At 55.5% G+C, this 20,489-nt stretch overlaps 5 protein-coding genes across 5 annotated transcripts; 3 read left to right on the top strand and 2 right to left on the bottom strand.

Annotated features, from left to right (window-relative positions):
* Window positions 1-1,636: 1,636 nt before the first annotated feature.
* Window positions 1,637-3,798, bottom strand: PHACADRAFT_257320 (uncharacterized protein; the record flags this gene model as incomplete). Its single annotated transcript, XM_007396451.1, has 4 exons — window positions 3,625-3,798; window positions 2,418-3,566; window positions 2,276-2,363; window positions 1,637-2,216 (listed from the first exon to the last, which is right to left on the bottom strand). Coding segments are annotated over exons 1-4 (1,369 nt in total), but the record flags the coding sequence as incomplete, so codon positions are not given.
* A 1,663-nt stretch (window positions 3,799-5,461) lies between these two features.
* On the top strand, window positions 5,462-7,109 carry PHACADRAFT_196281 (uncharacterized protein; the record flags this gene model as incomplete). Its single annotated transcript, XM_007396450.1, has 6 exons — window positions 5,462-5,507; window positions 5,560-5,651; window positions 5,712-5,772; window positions 5,828-5,974; window positions 6,173-6,298; window positions 6,364-7,109. 6 exons carry the CDS (start codon window positions 5,462-5,464, stop codon window positions 7,107-7,109), a joined length of 1,218 nt encoding a protein of 405 aa, XP_007396512.1.
* A 6,541-nt stretch (window positions 7,110-13,650) lies between these two features.
* On the top strand, window positions 13,651-14,908 carry PHACADRAFT_257319 (uncharacterized protein). The gene is made up of 7 exons (XM_007396449.1): window positions 13,651-13,736; window positions 13,788-13,879; window positions 13,940-14,000; window positions 14,057-14,175; window positions 14,235-14,472; window positions 14,536-14,601; window positions 14,660-14,908. Exons 1-7 carry the CDS (start codon window positions 13,691-13,693, stop codon window positions 14,791-14,793), a joined length of 756 nt encoding a protein of 251 aa, XP_007396511.1. The 5' UTR covers window positions 13,651-13,690; the 3' UTR covers window positions 14,794-14,908.
* Window positions 14,909-15,071: 163 nt separating this feature from the next.
* Window positions 15,072-16,502, bottom strand: PHACADRAFT_209694 (uncharacterized protein; the record flags this gene model as incomplete). The annotated part of the gene is made up of 4 exons (XM_007396448.1): window positions 15,072-15,677; window positions 15,733-15,981; window positions 16,041-16,101; window positions 16,144-16,502. The coding sequence occupies 4 exons, from the start codon at window positions 16,500-16,502 to the stop codon at window positions 15,093-15,095; spliced, it is 1,254 nt and encodes a 417-aa protein (XP_007396510.1). The 3' UTR covers window positions 15,072-15,092.
* Window positions 16,503-17,500: 998 nt separating this feature from the next.
* Window positions 17,501-19,708, top strand: PHACADRAFT_162242 (uncharacterized protein; the record flags this gene model as incomplete). The annotated part of the gene is made up of 9 exons (XM_007396447.1): window positions 17,501-17,670; window positions 17,722-17,846; window positions 17,903-18,010; window positions 18,078-18,199; window positions 18,258-18,303; window positions 18,355-18,922; window positions 18,991-19,083; window positions 19,149-19,333; window positions 19,422-19,708. The coding sequence occupies 9 exons, from the start codon at window positions 17,501-17,503 to the stop codon at window positions 19,706-19,708; spliced, it is 1,704 nt and encodes a 567-aa protein (XP_007396509.1).
* Between the last annotated feature and the right edge of the window lie 781 nt (window positions 19,709-20,489).

Below are 20,489 nucleotides of genomic sequence, written 5' to 3'. Positions count from 1 at the left end.
AGCGAAAGAGAGAGAGAGCGAGCGACCGGAGTCGAACGATATTAGGGTTCCAGCAACCCAGGTAACTGTCTTTCCCTGAACTTTATCGCGGGCACTGGAGGCCGAGCAGAAGCGCTTCCCCAAACACGCGCGTCATTCACTGGTTGTTTACGTAGAGACCTCAGGTAAGGGTCGGCTACCAACACGGTACCATAGCTGTCGCGTAGGTTCCAAAGGTGCAACATAGGAGCAGAGCGTGAGTTTCAAACACTTCTGCAGCAAAGAAAAAAGGACAAGGCACAGCGCGTAATGGTTTTGAGAATGAGATGAAATAGGCAACTTTTTCACCTTTACGACGTCCGATATCCTCACATCCCGACGCGAAACCACCATGGATGCAAATGAGTCGATGTAAATACTAGACTGGTTTCGCTACTATCTTATGTTCTAGACTTTAGGGACCTATATAAAGACGTTCGAAAAGAAGATATGAGCAACGCTGTGTACCTCGTGGTTCAAAGCGTACCTGTTTGGCGCATTCTGAGCTCCGTGGAGCAAGGCTCGCCAAAGATCTTATAGCGAGAGATCGCGGCTGCTGGTGGGCGCCTGAGCGATGTCGTAGGTATATGAATCAAGTATTGACCGCGAAAAGGCCACGAGAGGCCCGTAGATATCCCGACCCGCGGCGCGTAGTGAGTTGTTCAACGCAAGTCTCGGAGAAAGAGACACAGACCGTTGTTTGTTCGTATTTACATACCGATACTGATGCGCCATCACTAGCAGGCACACCGTAGCGCCCACTCTTACCGTCATGACAATGCTAGCTCCTCGACCGCCTTCCAAGTCATTAATGTGTCATCTTCAGAATATTTTCACATGCATCTCGATCCACACTACGTCTAAGTGAAGAAGCTGCGATATGCTAGAAGTTCATACCCTCGCCTCACCGAGGCATCAATCACAGTCGCCCAAGTCCTACACATCGTGCGCGATGGCGCTCAACTGGACACCTTGGAGTGGCATGCTTTCATGCATTATGTCCGGTCTGTCGTGTACTCGGCTCGTGCTTCAGAGAATTCCGATTGACGGATACCCACTTCTAACATGCGCAGATAACTTCTACCTGCATGAAATCGAGAATGGCCATGGTCTTAGACCAAGACGGCATTTCCAGAATGGGGCAAGGCCCGGCACGACCGAAGGGTGTATATTCGGATCATTAACCCCGTCGCGAATTCCCTCGCTAGATTTCCAGATACTGTACGCCGCCGGGGTCAGCCAGAGCTTGCACCACGTTCAGCTGGATGCGTGGCGCCCCCTACCGTAGCGCGCCCGTGCCGTGCCATGACACGCTGAATCTATGTTCTAACTCGGTATCAAGATCCTTGTCTCGCGTCTCACCAGAACCCCAACGCCCACGGCCTTGCCAGGCAGCACTTCGGCTGCTTGGTGCGGTTCCTGCGTATCAGCATGTTGCAGTGCGTCTTCCTCACGCTGGCGGCGTGCATTCCTGAGAGCGCACTGAAGTGTCCTTTCCCGGCGCAGAAAGGCAGGCATGGTGTTATTCGGGGTCCAAAGTGGCAGCTGCGACGTGAACTGTCACGATAGAAACAGCAAGAGTCACGTATGCTAGGCGCAGTGCTCTCGGAATAAATTAGTCATATATAGCGTGTTCTCTGCTTGTGATTGCAATGAGTGCATGTTCGGAGGAGCCAGTTATCTAGAGTACAGGTCTATAAAGCAGTTTATAAGACTATAGGAGGTGTATGTTAGATATGCGCCCTCAGTCCGCGCGAAAAAGGACTGAGGAAAGAAGCGACCGCCGACGCACGGCAGGCACGAACGTTTGAACGAAAGGAACTGGCTACGCTCGTCCATGATGAACATCGACAACAGCAGCAAGCGAGACATCTATGCCAAAGAATGCGACACAAAAAAGTCGTGGACCGGACACGGCGCAGTGAACAGCTGCGTCACCAACTAGTGTCATCCCTCTGGGTCCGACCGCTTGAGGTCGTCTGCCTCAGCTGGTGACGACTCAGTCTTGGCCTGCTGGTCGGCTTGAAGCTCCGATGCAGGCGACAGCTGCCTGGCCTTCTGCTTAGCCTTCCCCCCTCGTTTCCACTTAAACACCTTGTACTTGGGCCAGGCGTCGATCGATATCTCCTCGAGGTCCGGCATCACTGACCGCATGCTCTTTATGAGCCGGTACCCTCTAGCGGGGAAGGGGAACAGGACTGTCAGAGGGGGATGCATCAGCGCGTTCGGCCCAATACGTACAAGTGGTAGTACGTACTTCTGTTTCTTACAAGCTCATACCCGTTCGTGACATCGACAGTAAACTTACGTAAGTTCGACTTGTAGACTCCGTTCACTGCCTTTTGCTGTAAAATCAGAAGTCAGCAGCTCGTTCGGGAGTACGTAGTACGTAACCATACCAGTGTGCCGATGATATCGGGTTCGCCGTAGACCATGATGGAGAGCTCGAGTACCTGGAGCGATGGGAAGCTGAGCACGCGGTCCATCTGCTGGACAAAGCTGGGCCGGACGGTGATCACGAGGTGCCGTGGACGGGTGTCGTGGAGGAGCACGACGAGGTGGCCAATCTTCGTCCCGATGCGCCCTTCGCGCTCGGAGAGGATCTTGGTGTCGATCTTGTCGACGCGGCAGCGCAGCGCAAGCGTCCACAGGCTGAGGAGGTCGCCCTGGATGCGCTCGAGCGACTCCCAGTGGCTCCGCTCTTGCGCGGCGTGGTTGCGGGACCGGTGATCGAGAGCCTGGTTGTCCGTCATGGGCACGCCGAACGCCTCCCACTTGAGCGAGACGATCTCGAAGGTGAATCTGCGGAGGGCAGGGAAGGTGGTCGCCAGCAAGCCCGAATCTACCCATTGTGACGACGTCCAGATGAGGTCAACAATCGCAGGGAACGGCGGGCCATTTCGCGGTATCATAGGGCCGGTATGCGTGCTGTGAGCCTCGATGAGGAGGCCGTCCAGCGATGGCGCGTACCGTTGCAAGATGGGGAGTGGGTCGAGTACCTCGCCGTCGTGTAGACGTGGCTGGTCCATGTGTACGATCTCCAGCCTGGCGTTGTGATGCCATAGTAGATCTGTGATGCGCGTTGGATGTGCTCCCATCTCACGGAACTTCAGCGCTCGCAGTCGTCTGAGCGACATAATCCAGTCGTACGCGACGGGGTTCAAGTCCTCTCCGTCCATAGTAAGATCGAGAAATTGAATGTTGGTGAGATATTGGAGAAAGTCAGTATATCGGTATCTCATAGGGTACGAATAGCGGGATGCTTCTGGCTTGTTGTCCACCATTCCGTATGGACAGACGAGATGCGTGACCCAAGAGAAGCGTAAAGGATCCTTGAGAAAGTGGTAGCGGTAGAGGTCGTAGCACATCGGGAGGATCTGTGGCGGGCCAATGATGTAGACGCCTCTCAATAGTATTGGTATCGCAAGGCGACGGATGGTTCGACATGTTTGCATCATTTGCAACAACTCCCAGGGGGCCAGAAACACCATGACCCTCTCGAGAACGTCGTAGTTCAGTTTCATATGTGGTTGAGAGTTGCTGAGGCCCTGGATCCCGAATTGCCAGTCAGTTCCGAGCCCAGAAGGCCTGTACATGGCCACTCACATGTTTCAGGCTCTGTAACGATGTGCTCATCCGCCGTACTGGCGCGAGGATGTCCGGCCGCGACATGTCAAGGTGTGCGCCGCCTCTTGGCATGGTAACGATGGTAAGTCGAACGCAATAGCTTGCTTGGCCAGTCGCGATTCAGGGTGAGGTGAGGGTTGGAGTGAAAGGGAGCTGTGGTGCCCAGTGGTGTGCGGGCAGAGCAGAACATCAGCTTACATCGTTTAGCGCCCGACGCCTCCCGCCACGTACAGTCAGTGTTTGGCGATGTTTGGCCGAACTGATGCGAGGCAGGTAAACGGTGCGCCACACAGCAAACGTAGCTCGTTGGAGTAATGTCCTTCGTTGGCGAAAGGAGTTGTAGCGCTGTGCTAGCGGAGGCGTACTGGTGCTCGGAATCGTCGGTGGGGGCAATATAACGGACATCGTATTGAGCTTTATATGAAGTACAAAATCTGCCACGCGGAAGAACACAGCACATAATAGCGCAGGCGGATACTAGGAAGACCACAGCAGATATGCAGCTTAGCGCTCAGCTTCTACAAGAAATCTGCCGAGATGAACAAAACCCAGAAAGGACGAGTATCGAGCGAACTACGCAGAGGTTAATATCAGCAGACCTTCGCACCACGCGGGCCAGCGGCCTGCACAGACCGATTATCTTTGGAGGTGGAGTCATTAGCCATTTTCCTTAGCTGAACGGAGCAGCTGCGGGAACCGCTGGACGCAATTCAGCATAGAATCGTGGGATCGCAGCTTACACGTAATCAGAGTGTTAAGCCAGAGACCCAGTAGAGAGGTCCTCGCCGTCTGTGAGTGGTGTAAGGCCGCTGGATCTCGCCCGATTGGCTGGGCGAGTCATGGTTGCTGTATAAGCATATTGGGTCATAAGGCGTCAGATGAGTTTAGCTAATGACGATGACTCATCAGCCCTATGGGGCTGGACAGTGTCCTTGTATTAGCTGAGCATCGGTGAAGAATCTGAGAAAAGCGTTAAGACGCGAGAGACTACAGTAATATAAGTAACTGGGAACTGGGAAGTTAGGCTCAGCCGCAACAAACATGAGCGTTAATCTCCGCGGACAACCGCGGACTTTCTTTCAGGCGCCTATGTATCAGTCCAGGACCAGGACGTCCATGAGCGATGGGCCTCTGGGAGTGTAATTTCGTCAGTTGACTTCTACTGGCGAGTCAAATCTTACGAGCTATTTGACTATCTGTTGAAGGCTTGACTACACCCCCAGATGCTCGTTCAATGCTCACGCTTCGACTTGTTTGGGCTTGAATATGGCGCGGCAGCCCGGGCTTCAAAATCTCTAGCTTGGTGCAGACTTTGTTTAGTAGGAAGTAAAGGGATAATTTACGTAGTAAGCATGGAAATTTCTGTTTACTTTCGCCTGCGTGCCGTGAAATCCATGTCTACACCGAGACCTGACGCTGTCAAACGGCGGCGCCGCCTTCGCATCCGCTCACAGTGCGTTATCAGCTAGGTTCTACGCGTAAGTAACACAGGACCCAAAACCAGCGGATGCACATGCAGTCAATTACATTCAATAACTGCCAGTGGCTGTGGACGAGACTCCTGTGTTTCTGCGGGATTTCCGATTCTGCTGCGCCACGAGGCTGTCCCATTTTTCCATTATCCCCGCAACTGAGCGCCGCAAAGACTGTCGCATATTGCATAGGTTCGTGATATTTCTTGATATGGGGCTTGAACTTCATGTCTCCGCAGGCGATGCACGTGCCTGAGCATAACTCAAATACAAGGATGCGGGCGGCTGTCCCACACCTTATATCCGCACCGCGAGCTCAGCCCTCTGTCCTAGACTCTGAAGCAATGTTGGACATCAAGTGTAACCCGACCGATGCCCTTGTATTCTCTCGTAAGTTCTATGCCGTCTTGGCTGATATCATTCGTCCCATTCGCGTCGGCAGCTCCGTTTACGCAGGACGGAGCTGTCTCTATGAAACTCACCAACACGCGCAAGACTCCTATAGCATTCAAAGTACACGTTAATTCTCGTGACGTCCGTGTTCAAGTTGCTCGATTGCTCGGCTAGTGTAGCTAATCAGGCCAGTAAATACAGTTGTTTCGCGCGTCGCCGAACATGGGCCACATAGAAGCCGGTCGGCAGGTCAAAGTCACCAGTGTGTTGATTGTACACCGGGATTTTCACCGTTACAACTGACAAGATCGCTCCAGTCACCCTGAAAGCGAACTTCTGCTCGTGGATGGCGTCTCCCGGAACGCTCGTCCACTATCGCGCCTCGTCAGTGCACTTCGGCGAGCTGTTGCGCCCCAGACGTACCAGGTTCCCTTGTCAGAACTGGGCGATTACGTCATTGCCCTGTACGGACTAATGGGGATACATCACATGACCCCCGATTATGTTGTAGTAATACGGACTAGATTACTCATGCTTACTGTACACGCTTACATACAGGTAGTACCATAGGTCCCTTAGCGGTATCAGGAGTCCTGACTCTCATGTATATATACTGGCCTTGTAGCACAGAATAAGAAAAGAGTTCAGTCGCACTTTAACAGGTTATGAGCCCCGGCCTCACGGCCACTCTACCCCCACTCAACTAGTCTCATTGCTGAAGAAGACCCCTCGAGAAACCTCGGTCCCCTTCACCCAGTTTAAAACAAGTTTATCCACGCAGTTTACGAGTAAGTCTCGTTGCGTGCTAGTGGCAGACGGAGCGCTCACGCGTTCATTCCTGCGTAATTTCTAGTGCCAAAGGATTTGCCCGCTCGTCCCCCTCACTCCGTTTTCCAGCGGTACAAGCACTCCGCCGGCTACGCGCCCGCCTCCGGCAACGCCAACGACCCCGTCGAGACCGTCCCGTACGGTAAACGCCGCGGCAAAGAACTACGCCCGCCGACTCCAGCGCTCACTCTCCCGTTCCCTCCGAACTCACACGAGGGTAGGCGCCTACGTCGCGAACAGTTCCGCGAGCGCTACGCGACCAACAAGGCCGACTTCGAGAAGCGTCTAGCTGCACGCGAAATCCAACAGGCGCGCGAACGGATCCTCGCCGGTCCGTCAAAGCCGACACTCGAGCAGCGTCTCGCTGCAATCCCACCGGCAACACATACGCCGATCGCACCGAAGCCGATACTCATCGACTTCGACAAGCACACTCCCGCCGACCTTGTCCGCATCTTCACACCGAAGTTCGACGGCACGCTCAAACGCCTCGACGTCTTCGAGACTCTCGAGCTCGACGACCTCAACTCCGACCGAGTCCGCAATCTCCGCCGACTCATCGAGCAGCTCACGCGCATCAAGCGCTGCCTAGCGGACGTCTGCAACGTCGTCAAATACGAGGAGTGGCGCAAGTGGGAACTAGGGTGCAGGGAAATAGGGGATATCTCGTTCAAAGGGCTACGCAAGAACAAAGCCCGGATTGTACAAGCGCTCAGCGCAGTTTACGTGAACGGATATTTTGACGCGGTTAGGTTTTACGAGAACAAGTAGATACTTTGTATACATCGCTATTGTAACAATCAGAAAGAAGTTCTACTCGGAAACCTGACTACTGTGTGTTTATCCTAAGCGACAACAAGTGTCGTAGTTTAACTGGTTCCTTCGTCCAATCCCAACTCTATCCACCTCTCGGCTAAATCGGCTTAGCTGGGATAAGTGGTTCGCTCAACAGCGTTCACAATCACTACCTCTCAGGAGACAAATACGGTACCTGAAACCGTAGAGACAAAACAGGAAACCGTCGCAGAATTCAGACAGCGACTGAATATAGCAGACGACATAGAGACAGACTGGGAAGCATTAACAGCACACGAACGATACGTCGAAGTGTTGCTAACCCCGTTCTACTATTACCAACACGTCCAATTTGAAGGACCGCCGAGCTATTATGCTACAGCGGAGTTAACAAACCACGACGAAGACGTAATCCATTTCTTCTTTCCCACAAGCTCCGACACATATTCGGAACCATACGCTTGTTACCTCGACCAGGAAGATATTGCGGAAGATCTATATTATAGACCGATCAATCAGACATACGATCTCGCATTCTTGGAAGAAGATTGGGAATCACTTCGAGCGACACGAGCCAAATCATACGAGCTCGATCTCAGTGATTTCTTTTACGACGTCGGTTTAAATCCAAAGGAACGTGAAACTCTCTACGCATACACTCGCCTCCTCTTCGTACACGATAACAATGTCATCCTCTTCTGACCCGACCAAGCTCGCCACATCCACCATCCCGCAATTCGACGGTACCAACTATAAAAAGTGGTCCGACGCGATCCGAGCCTTCCTGCGCTACCAAGGCGTCTGGTATTTGATCCAGGGATACGGCTCCACAGCGACCGTTCCTGTCCCTGGTCTTGCCAGACCAATATCTGCGACAGGTACACCCACGGCTACGGAAATCCTAGCTCAAGCTGCATGGGATGAGAAAAACGACAAGGCGCTGGGCATCATCCAGCTCTACGTCGCGCAGAACCTTCGTCATCTCGTCGATGACAAGTTCTTGGCCCTGGACGCATGGACCGCAATCAAGGCCGGCTACGAGAAACCCGGAGCGGTAGGCGCATTCGTCGCCTTCCAGAAGCTGTTCAATGCACAGCTCTCTGACAGCTCCGCACTCGGCCCGCAACTCGACGCGCTCACAGAGCAGTCCAACCAGGTCAACGCGGCGGGAATAGAAGTCAAACCTCAGCTTCTTGCCTTGCTCATGATCAACGCTCTCCCCAAGTCGTATCAGACCATCGCTGGTACAATTCTCACAACGCAGACTGATGTTACGCTGCTCACAGCGGCGCTCATCAAGCCCAAGATCGTCGAGGAGGAACAGCGCCGCGTCGCGAATCGCACTCAGATTGCGCGCGTCTCGAAGGCGCCACTCCTCGACAAGAAATGTGAGAAGTGTGGTCGCAAGAATCACACAACGGAGCAACACTGGGACACAAAGCCGGCGAATTCTGGCTCGAGTTCCGGTAACGGCAACAACACGCAGCAGCAGCAGCAGGGTGGCGGGAAGCGCAAAAAGGGAAGGGAAAAGGCAAAGCGAAGGACAATACCGCGACAACCACGCAGACTGTAAATACCATACGAATAGTCGATGTACCTGTAGTAGCTAAGATCGAAGAGGAATCCATCTCTGTTTCTCTTTATGCTACGGGTGTCAAGTCTAAGTGGATGGTCGACAGCGGTTGCACAACACATGTCACACCGTACAAAACTGACTTTATTCGGTACCATGAATTCCCTAAACCAGGTCATGCACACACGGCCGGCAAAGGTCAGACTATCGAAATCAAAGGTCACGGTGAAATCGCTCTGCAACATCGTCTCACAGATGGACGAATTCAGCATATCCGGTTAGAAACCGTATTATACGTACCGGAAGCAGCAGAACGGTTCTTTGCGCCCAGAATGCCTCTCAATAACGGTCACCGTATTGAGATGGATGGCAAGAAGTTTAAGTTACTCCGCGGGTCAGACCCAACACAGCGGACAGTTTTAATGGAGGGCGAATATGAAAAGTCGTCAGGTTTATATTGGCTAGAAGCTGAAGTCCTCACTAGGACCAGCGAGATTAAGCCAGGAACATTAATGTCGGTCAAATCCGACGATCCATACACTTTGTGGCACCGTCGCTTCGGACACGCCGGGAAGAAATCTGTTGTTCAACTACCTGGCAATGTCAAGGGCGTCCCAGATAAAATCACGGCACCAACCAGGGATACTCCCTGTGATGGATGCGAATTCGGGAAGTCTCGTCGCGATGCATTTCCTGCGTCTGACAGTCGTGCGGATCATCCCCTCGACTTAATACACATGGATCTTGTCGAATATCCGTCGTTATCACTCGACGGGTACAAGTTTGCCCTTACCACCCTCGACGACTATTCCTCATTTGGTTTGGTCTGGTATCTGAAACGGAAGTCTGATGCCTTCTCTGCCTTCAAGCAATTCGTCGCTTGGGCGGAAACACAGGCCGAGCGCAAGCTCAAGGCTATACGTTCGGACCGTGGGGGGGAGTTTTTAGGCCGCGAATTCGACGATTTCCTAGCAGAACGCGGAATAGAGCGTCAACTCTCAGTGGCGCGAACACCACAACAGAACGGCAGAGCAGAACGCTGGCAACAGACCATTCAGAATAAGGCAGAAGCTATGCGACATCACGCTGGCATGACGTCTGGGTTTTGGAAGCTAGCATCGGAAACAGCAGTACATATCTACAATCGACAACCTCTGCGCCGTCATCAATGGAAGCCACCCATCACTAAATGGAACGGCACTGTTCCGGATGTATCGTACTTTCGAGTATGGGGCTGCAAAGCCTACGTCCACACACATAAGGATGCGAGGGTCAATAAACTACAGCCAAAGGCTAAAGTGATGATCTTCGTCGGGTATGAAATCGGTACAAAGGGTTACCGGTTCTGGGATCCAACTGCCCGGACCATCGTTGTGTCACGCGACGTTACCTTCGATGAGTCTTCCTTCCCCAAGCGAGACGAAAGGCCTCGTGAGCCTGGAACGTCTCAAGATCCAATTCCACCTGTCCTACCCGACCTGCCGAACCCGGACCCTACCAGTCCGGATGACTTCACACCTGATAATCAACCCCCAGACAACGCACATCCACAACGGCGGCAAGACGAACCGCAACAAGAGGATGATGACGAAGTCAATGACGATCCAGCCGATCGTTATGAACAATATCGAAGCCCAACTCCGGAACCATACGAACATCCGGAAATACCATTCGTTCCTGGTCCACCTCCTGGACAACCTCCACCTCAGAGAGAACAATATCGTCCTCGTCAGAGCGGACCAGCCGGTTCATCTCGTCAGGCAGCGCCACCTGCTCCTGATATTAGGCAACGATGGAATCTCGAACCACAACCTGTGCCACACCCGGCCAGACCACAGCGCGAGAATGCAGGCCAACGCCGTGTTCCCGATAACAGCTATGGTGACGTCCCGCCCACAGAAGCATGGCGTCAACAGGAACGAGACATCCAACGTGATCAACGAGAAGAACGAGAAGCACGTGAACAACGTGAAGCCTCTCCAATGGAAGTCGACGATCAACTCCGTCGGAATTTATTCCAATGGATATGTCATGCTCACCAGCCTGACCCCACTACGTACCGCGAGGCAATGTCTCGCCCAGATGCGAAACAGTGGGAGATCGTGATGAAAGAGGAACTCAAGTCTCAGGAGGAGAATTCCACATGGATTCTGGTCAACAGACCGAACAACCGGAGAATAGTAAAATGCAAATGGGTTTATGTGATCAAGCCCGACGGCCGCTACAAAGCACGTCTTGTGGCCAAAGGATTCACACAGATAGAGGGGATAGATTTTCAGGAAACCTTCTCTCCCGTCGCACGCTATGAAGCTATACGCTTCTTACTCGCACATGCCGCACTCGAAGATTGGGAAATCGAGGCAATGGATATCAAAACGGCCTTCCTGTATGGCGAGCTCGACGAGGAGATTTATATGGAACAACCAGAAGGCTTTGTGAAGAAAGGACAAGAAAAGATGGTGTGTCGATTGAAGAAGGCTATCTATGGCTTACGCCAAGCCTCACGCACCTGGAACGAGAAGCTACACACTACGCTACTCGAAAATGGATTCAAACGCACGCGCTCAGATGCCGGCGTTTATGTTTATCATCACGACAAAGTCGAAGTTTACCTTATAGTTTATGTCGACGACCTTCTACCAATGGGTCCAAGTTTATCCGAGATCCAACGAGTGAAGAAAGTTCTTGCAGAGAAATTCCAAATGCGAGATCTTGGAGCCGCTAGTACATTCCTTGGAATGCGGATCACTCGTGATAGAAACAACAGGTGTCTGGAAATCGACCAACAGTCGTATACCGAAGGAATCCTATCTCGGTTCCAGATGCACAACTCAAAACCTTGCCGCACACCGCTGCCTGAAGGCATACATCTCGAGAAGGCTGTAGAAACATATACCGCTACTGACGCACTCCGCCATCACTACCAGTCTATGATTGGTAGCCTTATCTATTTGATGATTGGTTCACGACCCGACATCGCCTGGAGAGTCACACGACTCTCACAATACATGCAAAACCCTACGTCACAACACGTGGAAGCCGCGAAACACATCTTCCGGTATCTCCGTCACACCACCGAGTATCGTATCCGGTACTCTGGCTCAAATCAGTCCGGTTTGATAGGGTATTCAGACGCAGATTGGGGCGAAAATCGGGATAACCGGCGATCAACAACTGGTTTCGTTTTCTTAATGGCCGATGGAGCAGTCACATGGGCATCTCGGATGCAGAAAACGGTGGCAAGATCCTCGACGGAAGCCGAGTATATGGCACTCTCGGAGGCATGCTCTGAGTTAGCCTGGCTAACGTCACTCCAAAAAGAGTTAGGTTACTTTCCTACTGCACCACCACCTTTGGTAGCAGACAACCAAGGAGGAATCTTTCTCGCAGTCAATCCCGCTCACGACCGAAGGCTCAAGCACGTCGACATTCGATATCACTTCATACGCGAATACGTAGAAGAAAAACGAGTGGATATAGTCTACGTCAGTACGGATGAAATGATTGCCGACACACTGACAAAACCACTTGGTGCAACGAAATTTGAGCGCTTCCAGTCTATGCTAGGCTTGGTCTTCAGTAGATTAGGCAATAACTAGTCGAGTGGGAGTGTCAGAACTGGGCGATTACGTCATTGCCCTGTACGGACTAATGGGGATACATCACATGACCCCCGATTATGTTGTAGTAATACGGACTAGATTACTCATGCTTACTGTACACGCTTACATACAGGTAGTACCATAGGTCCCTTAGCGGTATCAGGAGTCCTGACTCTCATGTATATATACTGGCCTTGTAGCACAGAATAAGAAAAGAGTTCAGTCGCACTTTAACATCCCTCGCACCGGAAACTGCTCGCGCTCTGGCGTGATGTCAACGCTGAGGATCGACAGCTTGTGCTTGCACTCTGTGCCTTTCGGCAGGTCTTCTTTGACTCGTGTCCGGTACGACTTTCCGGATGCCGCTGCCCAGGATGCATCCGCCGCGGGTACCGTCAAAAATCTCAAGGCACAGCTTGAGGAGGCGCAGGCCGAGATCCAGCGGCTGCGCTCGCTGGTTGAGTCTGGATTTGCGCCTCTGGCGGCGCGCGACGTAGGGTCGCAGATGCGAGAGTGCTGTTCGACGGCAGGTTAGTCCCTATCTACGCCCACTTTCAGCGCAAGATCACTCGGGATAACCGGTATCTATTAGCACAAGAAAAGGCCGTCACTCGATATTCAGACGACGCGTCGCTCTTTTCCGAAGTGCCACCGTCGTGTATGTCCTCGATGGCTTCTTGCTTTGCCATCTCGCTGACTTGGCACCTTGGATGTAGATCATGAATGCACGGAGAAAGACGGAGAGGCGCCGAGTAAGATGACCTCCCGGCCATCCGGAGCACATCGCAGGCGGTCGTCTGGGATGCTGGGGCGCCTCTCACGGGTTTTTTCCAGAGCGGCGAGCATGTAGCGACGTGTGCTCATTCTAGCTGCACGTGCCGTATTGAACTCTGTATTGCTGACGTTGTCGCCGAATGGCAGCGCCAGCTAACATCTTCGCATCCGCCCATGAATCATTATCAGCTAGGCTCCACTTGTGATTAGTAATGGAGCCTAAAATGGCGGATGTACATGTATTTGATGACATTCAAAGGCTGGCTGCGGACGAGGCTGTTGTGTTTCTACGCAATTTCCGATTTCTGTTGCAGCCTGCGCCACAGGGCTGTCCCACCGCTTCCATTATCCCTGCAACCGAACGCCCCAAAGGCTCCCGCACAATGCATAGGTTCGTTATATTCCTTGGTATGGCACTTGGTGTTGCTTCAAGTTGTGTTTTCGCAAGCCTGAGCCTGGACAAGCCGGGCCGAAGCCGTCGGCTTCTGGGCCAAGCCGAGCCAGTCAAATCACTGACTCAAATACGAGGATGCGGGCGGCTGTTCCGAGACGTTCCACACCTTACATCCGCAGCGCAAGCTCGTCGCTCTGTCTTTGGCTCTGAAGCGATGTTGGACATCAAATGTAACCCGAGCGATGCCCTTGTATCCTCCCGTAAGTTCTATGCCGTCTTGGCTGATATCATTCGTCTCATCACGTCGGCAGTTCCGTTTACGCAGGACAAACCTTTCTCTATGGAGCTCACCAATACGCACAAGACTCCTGTGGCATTCAAAATACGCGTTACTTCTCGTAAAGTCCGTGTTCAGACTACTCGAATGCTCGGCCATTGTGGCTAATTGGATCAATAAACACAGTCGTTTTGCGTGGTGCCGAACATGGGCCGCATAGAGGCCGGCCAGCAGGTCAAAGTCATCAGTGTGTTGATTGCATACCGGGGATTTTCACCGTTACAACTGACAAGATCGTTCCAGTCACCCTGAAAGCAGTCAAAGAAGACCTGCCGAAAGGCACAGAGTGCAAGCACAAGCTGTCGATCCTCAGCGTTGACATCACGCCAGAGCGCGAGCGGTTTCCGGTGCGAAGGAACCTGGTGCGTCCGTGAGCGCAGTACTGTCCAAACGACGTGCACGCACTGACGAGGTGCGATAGTGGACGAGCGTCCCGGGAGACGCCATCCACGAGCAGAAGTTCCGTGTCCGATACGTCTTCCCGGATGCCACCGCTGCCCAGGATGCGTCCGCCGCGGGTACAGTCAAGGGTCTCAAGGCGCAGCTTGAGGAGGCGCAGGCCGAGATCCAGCGGCTGCGCTCGCTGGTTGAGTCTGGATCTGTGCCTCTGGCGGCGCGCGGCGCAGGGTTGCAGATGCAGGAGTGCTGCTCGACGGCAGGTGTGTCCCTATCCACGCCCACTTTCAGCACGAGATCACTCGGAATAACCGGGTATCTGTTAGCACAAGAGAAGGCCATCGCTCGATATTCAGACGACGCATCGCTCTTTTCTGAGATGCTACCGTCGTGTATGTCCTCGATGGCTTCTTGCTTTGCCATCTCGCTAACTTGATATCTTGGGTGCAGATCATGAATGCACGGAGAAAGATGGAGAGATGTCGACTAAGCCGACTTCCCGGCCATCCGAGGCACATCGCAGGCGGTCGTCTGGGATGCTGGGGCGCCTCTCACGGGTGTTTCCCAGAGCGGCGAGCATGTAGCGACGTGCGCTTATTCTAGTTGCAATTTTTTTACTCATAGCCATTCCCTGAGCTCGATATTATTCTTAGCTGGTCATGAGAAGTGTGAATAAATTCGCTACAGAAATAGAACAACCCGAATTATACGATGTCAAAGAGTTCAAGGGAAATGAGGAACATGGACAGAAAAGTCAGGAAGCTTGAACGCGTCAGCTGGAAGGTAGGAAACCTGCCTCACACTTTCTACAAGCAAATAAACCGTGAGATTAGCGTATAGGTCCAGATAAGCAACAGACCACAGAAACGCAGCGCTCTTCTCCCTAGGCGGCGGCGATGGCCCCCGGGACGAGCGTCCGGTACGGCGGCGCGTCGGTCGGGGGACGTGGTCGGGGGTTTCCCATGCGTGCCCTAAATCGCGCGGCGCGCGCCCAACGCATGGGCTGTGGTGTGTGCACGGCGTGTCGGGTCGCTGCTACCCTCGGAGGACCTGCCGGTGTGCGCCTGTTGCGGCTGTTGTTTGGTCTGCGTCCGGGCGGCCACGGAAGGTGTGCCTTTCCAGACGCGTTTCTGGCGCCCTCGACCGTCCTCTGTGGGTGGCATCGCAAGAGAGGGGCGCGGCGGCCGGTGGCGTCGCTCGTCGCAGGCAGAGCCTCGAGGGACGCCGACTCGCCGGCGGACGACGCCTGGAGGAGGTCCGCGTGGCGGAACGTCTCGTCCACCGGGTCGCGACGGGCGGGTGCGCCGCGGCCTCGTCTGCGCGCGCACCCGTGACGACGGGCGGCTGTGCGACGCCGAACGGCTTCTGCGACCAGACGGCGTGCGCCGCCGTCGCGACCGCGAGGAGGCTCAGCGGGAGCGATTGCGCGCGGCGCGCAGAAGTAGAGCAGCTGCACGACGAACAGCACCTTGGCGAGCGCGTCGGACCGATAGCGGCTGAGGATGCTCCATGAGGAAACGGACTCGGTGCGAGGTGAGGGCGAAGCGCGTTTGGCCGGGCTGGTACTGGGGCGTCGGGGCTGGGGCTGGGACGAGGGACGCGTCGATGTCCAGGACGAAGCCGCCCATGGCGGCGTAGAAGCTGTGCACGAGCGTCCATGCGTGTTTTCGCGTCTTTGAGCGGCTGTCGGCTCCGAGGACCGGGGTCGCCTCTGTCTCTTCGTTCGGGGGCAGCGCGTCTGGAATGCCCTGTTCGACCCCCGCCGACTCGACCTGTGGGTCTGAATGAGAACGGTGCATGGAGCCACGCGTGCCTGATTGGCGTAACTCACGGTGCCGACGACATGGACTTGCTTTTCTTCTTGGTGGCGCCACAGAGGGCGTGCCGGAGCCCTGAAACGGTTTCAACTAAGAAGGTCGCGACGGTAGACATACGGAGAGCACACGAATCGCGTATAGATGGACGTCCAGAGCGCACTGCCGCCAGACTCTGGGCTCGTCAAGTACCGCGCTTCGGAGGCAGAAAGATGCTTTGCGGGGTACAGCTGGCAGCATGCGAGGTACAGCAGGTAGTCTGGCGCGAGAAGCCCGATCGCAAGCGAGGGCAACTTGGCGACCAACTCCCACCTGCGCGGCCGGAGGGGGATATCCAAGTGCAGGGCATTCCAGACACATATGGTGAGGATGGAGGCCCAGGTGCCACGCGTGGCAGGGTCGGCGTGCGAGGATGCAGTAGGAGACGATAGTGGTGTGCTCGAGGTGACTCGAGTGGACAGAGAGACGATGTCTGTCATGCTCAAGGCGACGATGTCGCGTCAATGGACAGGAAGCCTCCGCTCGGTCTTGGTAGCTGCAGGCCTCGCGGAGACCGTTATGTAGACAATATGCCGGGTGGGTGCGCCAACATCGGGATAGGGTGACTGATACTGCGCCAAGAAGGTGAGAACGCTGATGGGGCTTTGATGAGAAAGCTGATCGCCTTCGGCGTCGGGCATGGGTCGCAAATGCAGAGCGCACAGATTCGGAAAGAGCGTCGAAGGCTCCCGAGGTTAGGACTCCGCGGCTGGGTGATGGCGGTCTCTCTCTCTCGCGTACGTGGTTCGTCGACTCTGCTCGCCCGTCGAATCTAGGCGTCGTTGGGCAGCAGACGATGCGACTGCGCCGAGGTCTCCGGAGTCCGAGGACACTCACGCGGCCGTCTTCCTTCTAGGATGCCCCGCCATGACATCAACGTCATCCGCCGCATTTGTCGATTCCGCTGCCATTCCTGCTAGCATCCTCAAGCGCGCAGAGCAAAACTGGCGATCGACGCTCCAAAGACGGCGGTGGCGCGTCCGCATATGGACGCTGCTCCCAGGAGGTCCCCCACGACAGCGACTGCTCCTTCGCGCGTCGCTCCCTCTCGCCCCGCAACGACTCGAGCACTCGATGCCCAAAGACAAGCTTGCTCTCAGACCACCACCACCACCACCACGCCCGTCTCTCCCTTCTCGTCTGCCCTCCAGCTGGACATCCATCTGCCCACGCTGCTGCCGGGTCACCTGCCCAGAGAGCCTATCGTAAGTCTATCCCATATCCTAATCCATCTCCGCGCTCACGCTCCAGTCTCCAGTCTCCTTATACCACCCTCGCCGCCATGTCAGTCCGGCGCAACTACACCCTCCTTCCGTCCTCTCCTCCCTCTGGCCCTTCCTCAGCCTCGCTCATCCCCCACCCGCCACCCATACCCCCTCACAGTCTGCACCCCTGGCCATCCCACTCGCGCAACAACACCGAATTCGACATTGAGGAGATGGCCGATGATGCCGCTGCGCCCGCCACTTTGCAGCGTCACAGCACGGACCTCCAAGGCGTCGGCTATGCCATTGACGACCTCAAGGGCAAGACCGCCATAGAAGCCAAGACCGTGCTCATCAACCGCGCCCTCGAACAGACCGGCATGGGTCGCTACCAGTGGTGCATGTCCGTCCCCTCCCCCACCCCGTTTTCGTCCTGTTGCTCACTCGCCCGCAGATTCTTCCTCTGCGGCTTTGGTTACGCCCTCGACCTCATGTGGGCCCAGGCCTTTTCGCTCGTCACGCCCCGCATACAGCAGGAACTCGGCGTGCCGGACGAGCAGTACGGCGACATCTTCTCTGGCAAGTCACTGCGTTTTACTCTCTAGTCTTTCTGTGCGACCAACGTCATCGTCCAGTTTTCTCGGCCGGTCTCACCGTCGGTGCCTTCACCTGGGGCATCCTCGTCGACATCATCGGTCGCCGCTGGGCATTCAACCTCACCGTCGGCATCGTTGCCGTCTTTGGTGCGTCGTTCCCTCGTCAGGGTTGCCAAATCACGTCCACGAGACTAACTGCCACGTGCGCCTACAGGTATGATCCTCGGTGCGCTCGACAGCTGGAGCTCCATCTGCGCCATCGTCTTTTTCGTCGGCTTTGGGCTTGGTGGCAATATACCCATCGATGCGACGATCGTACTAGAGTTTCTGCCCAACGTAAGTAAAGGCATGCCAACCCTCGCAGAATCATTGTCCTACGAGGCCCGTTTCACAGGACCGGCGGTACCTGCTGGCTGCGCTGAGCGTATTTCAGCCGATCGGTACGTTCTCATTCCTGTTCAACTGGCGCACACACGTTAACCACCCTGCAGGCGTCATCATCACCTCCCTCATCTCCTGGTCACTCGTCCCGACCTTTGCCTGCTCCACCGCCCTCCCCGCCTGCTCCGCGCTCCCGCCCGCAACACCCGTCTCGGCAGGGACCTGCTGCACGCGCTCGTCGAACGCGGGGTGGCGCTACGCACTCTACACGCTCGGCGCGCTATCCGTCGCCGCGTTCTTTGCGCGCTTCTTTTTGTTTACGTTCTACGAGAGCCCCAAGTTCCTCGTCGGCAAGGGCCGCGACGCGGAGGCGTGCGAGGTCGTGCGGTGCATCGCGCGCGTGAACGGGCGCGAGCTCGGCGCGGCGACGCTTGGGGTTGCTGAGCTCGAGGCGGTCGACGCGCGGTTTGTACAGGCGGCGCGCCGGGCGTCGCGCTTGGGGAAGGGGGTGAGTGAGGGCGAGGATGGGGCGCGTGCTGAAGAGGGGGAGGAGGAGGAGGGAAAGGAGAGGAGGGTGAAGGTGCCGGCGATGGGTGGGCACCTCAAGGAGCTCTTTAGCTCGGGGTACATGGTGCGCCTGACGCTGCTGACGTGGGTGTGCTACGCGGCGGACTACTGGTGAGTGCGCGTGCGTCACGCGCGGCCGTGGTTTCCGTTTGCCCGCTCACGTTATCCTCTCTTCGCAGGGGCTTCGTCATCGCGGGCAACTTTTTGCCCAAGTTCCTTGCTGAGCGTGGGGCGGCGCAGGACCTCAGCACGGCGGAGGTGTACCGGAACTAGTTGAGTGCTCTGCTTCGATTGGCGTCGTGTGTGCGCGTTGTGCTGATCCATGCGCCGCCTGCAGCATCGTCATCGCCGTCGTGGGCGTGCCCGGGGTGCTCCTCGGCACGGCGCTCATCGAGGTGCCGCGCATCGGGCGCCGGTGGGCGATGGTCGGGTCGAGCGCGCTCATGGGCGCGAGCCTGTTCCTGTACGCGACGATCACGACACCGGCCGCGAGCGTCGGGTTCAACGCGATGGAGTACTTTTGTGAGTGTCGCCGTCGTCGTCGTCGTCGTCGTCGTCGTGTCCTCGCATCGTTTTTACTGACTCCGCCGACGATGATGGCTTTTGCCAGTCCAGTCGACGTTCAACGCGGTGCTGTACGGCTGGACGCCCGAGGCGTTCCCGGCCGCGGTGCGCGGGAGCGCGTGCGGGCTCGCGAGCTTCTGGGGCCGCCTGAGCAGCATCGTCGCCCCGCTCGTCGCGGCGCGGCTCGCCAGTGGCAGTGGCAGCGGTGGCGGTGGCGGTGGCGGTGGCGGTGGGGGCAGCGCGGGCGTGCTGTATCTCGCTGGCGGAGGTGTGTTCGTGAGCACGATCTGTGCGTTGTTCTTGCCGGAGACGAAGGGCGGGGAGGTGTTGTGAGAGGGTGTTTGTGACGTTGTCGTGTGTCTGTATCCATAATAGTGTGTTTTTAGAGGTCCGGAACGGTTTGGCCAGATGGCTTCTTTCTGTGTATGATAGCATAAATATTCACGGTGATGCGACTGGAGTCTCCGTAGTGGGCGCTTGTGACTATATCGTCCCCCTCCGCCATTGATCTTGCGGTATCTCCCTTTTGTTTCCTGCCGAGGCGCACTTCCAGCAGCGTCCGGTGCGAAAGTTGAGGGAACACTCGTACGTCGATGCTCCCAAGTCAGACGATGGGAGCGTGGTCTCATCCGCGAGATTGAGTCACGGGTCTTCGGGCTGTTGGTAAGTTCTGCTTCGCATGCCTTTATGGCTGTCGTTGCTGACGAGCTCCAAGCCCTACGTCGAACAATGGACGTCTGGTCATTGGCCCACCCGGCGCGGGATTGAGTCATGGTTCTCAATGCTGCTGGTGAGTTCCGCTCATCCTGCTCTTACATCTGTCGTTACCGATTGAAAAAATTTAGGGCGATGCTGAGACCGTGTGTGGAGCCTAGCGTGCATGTAGGTCCCTACAACTAGGTTGGCAGGTTCCGCTGGTGGAACGAGACCTTCCAGGCGAGAAAGAAGAGTTTTCGTACGAGTGGGCACTCGTGCACAGCTTCTATGCAGCCATGGGCGGGTTTGTCTTGGAAGTCGACACATGGCTGATTCCAACAGCAGCTCCGGCACCCCAGTCTAATTCACACCGGACCCGCTTCGTCCTCACCGCACAAGGCGTCTGCTTTCTGATGAG

The sequence above is a fragment of the Phanerochaete carnosa genome (assembly GCF_000300595.1).
Source record: "Phanerochaete carnosa HHB-10118-sp unplaced genomic scaffold PHACAscaffold_5, whole genome shotgun sequence".
Taxonomy (NCBI): domain Eukaryota; kingdom Fungi; phylum Basidiomycota; class Agaricomycetes; order Polyporales; family Phanerochaetaceae; genus Phanerochaete; species Phanerochaete carnosa.
This window is presented reverse-complemented; position numbering and strand designations above follow the sequence as displayed.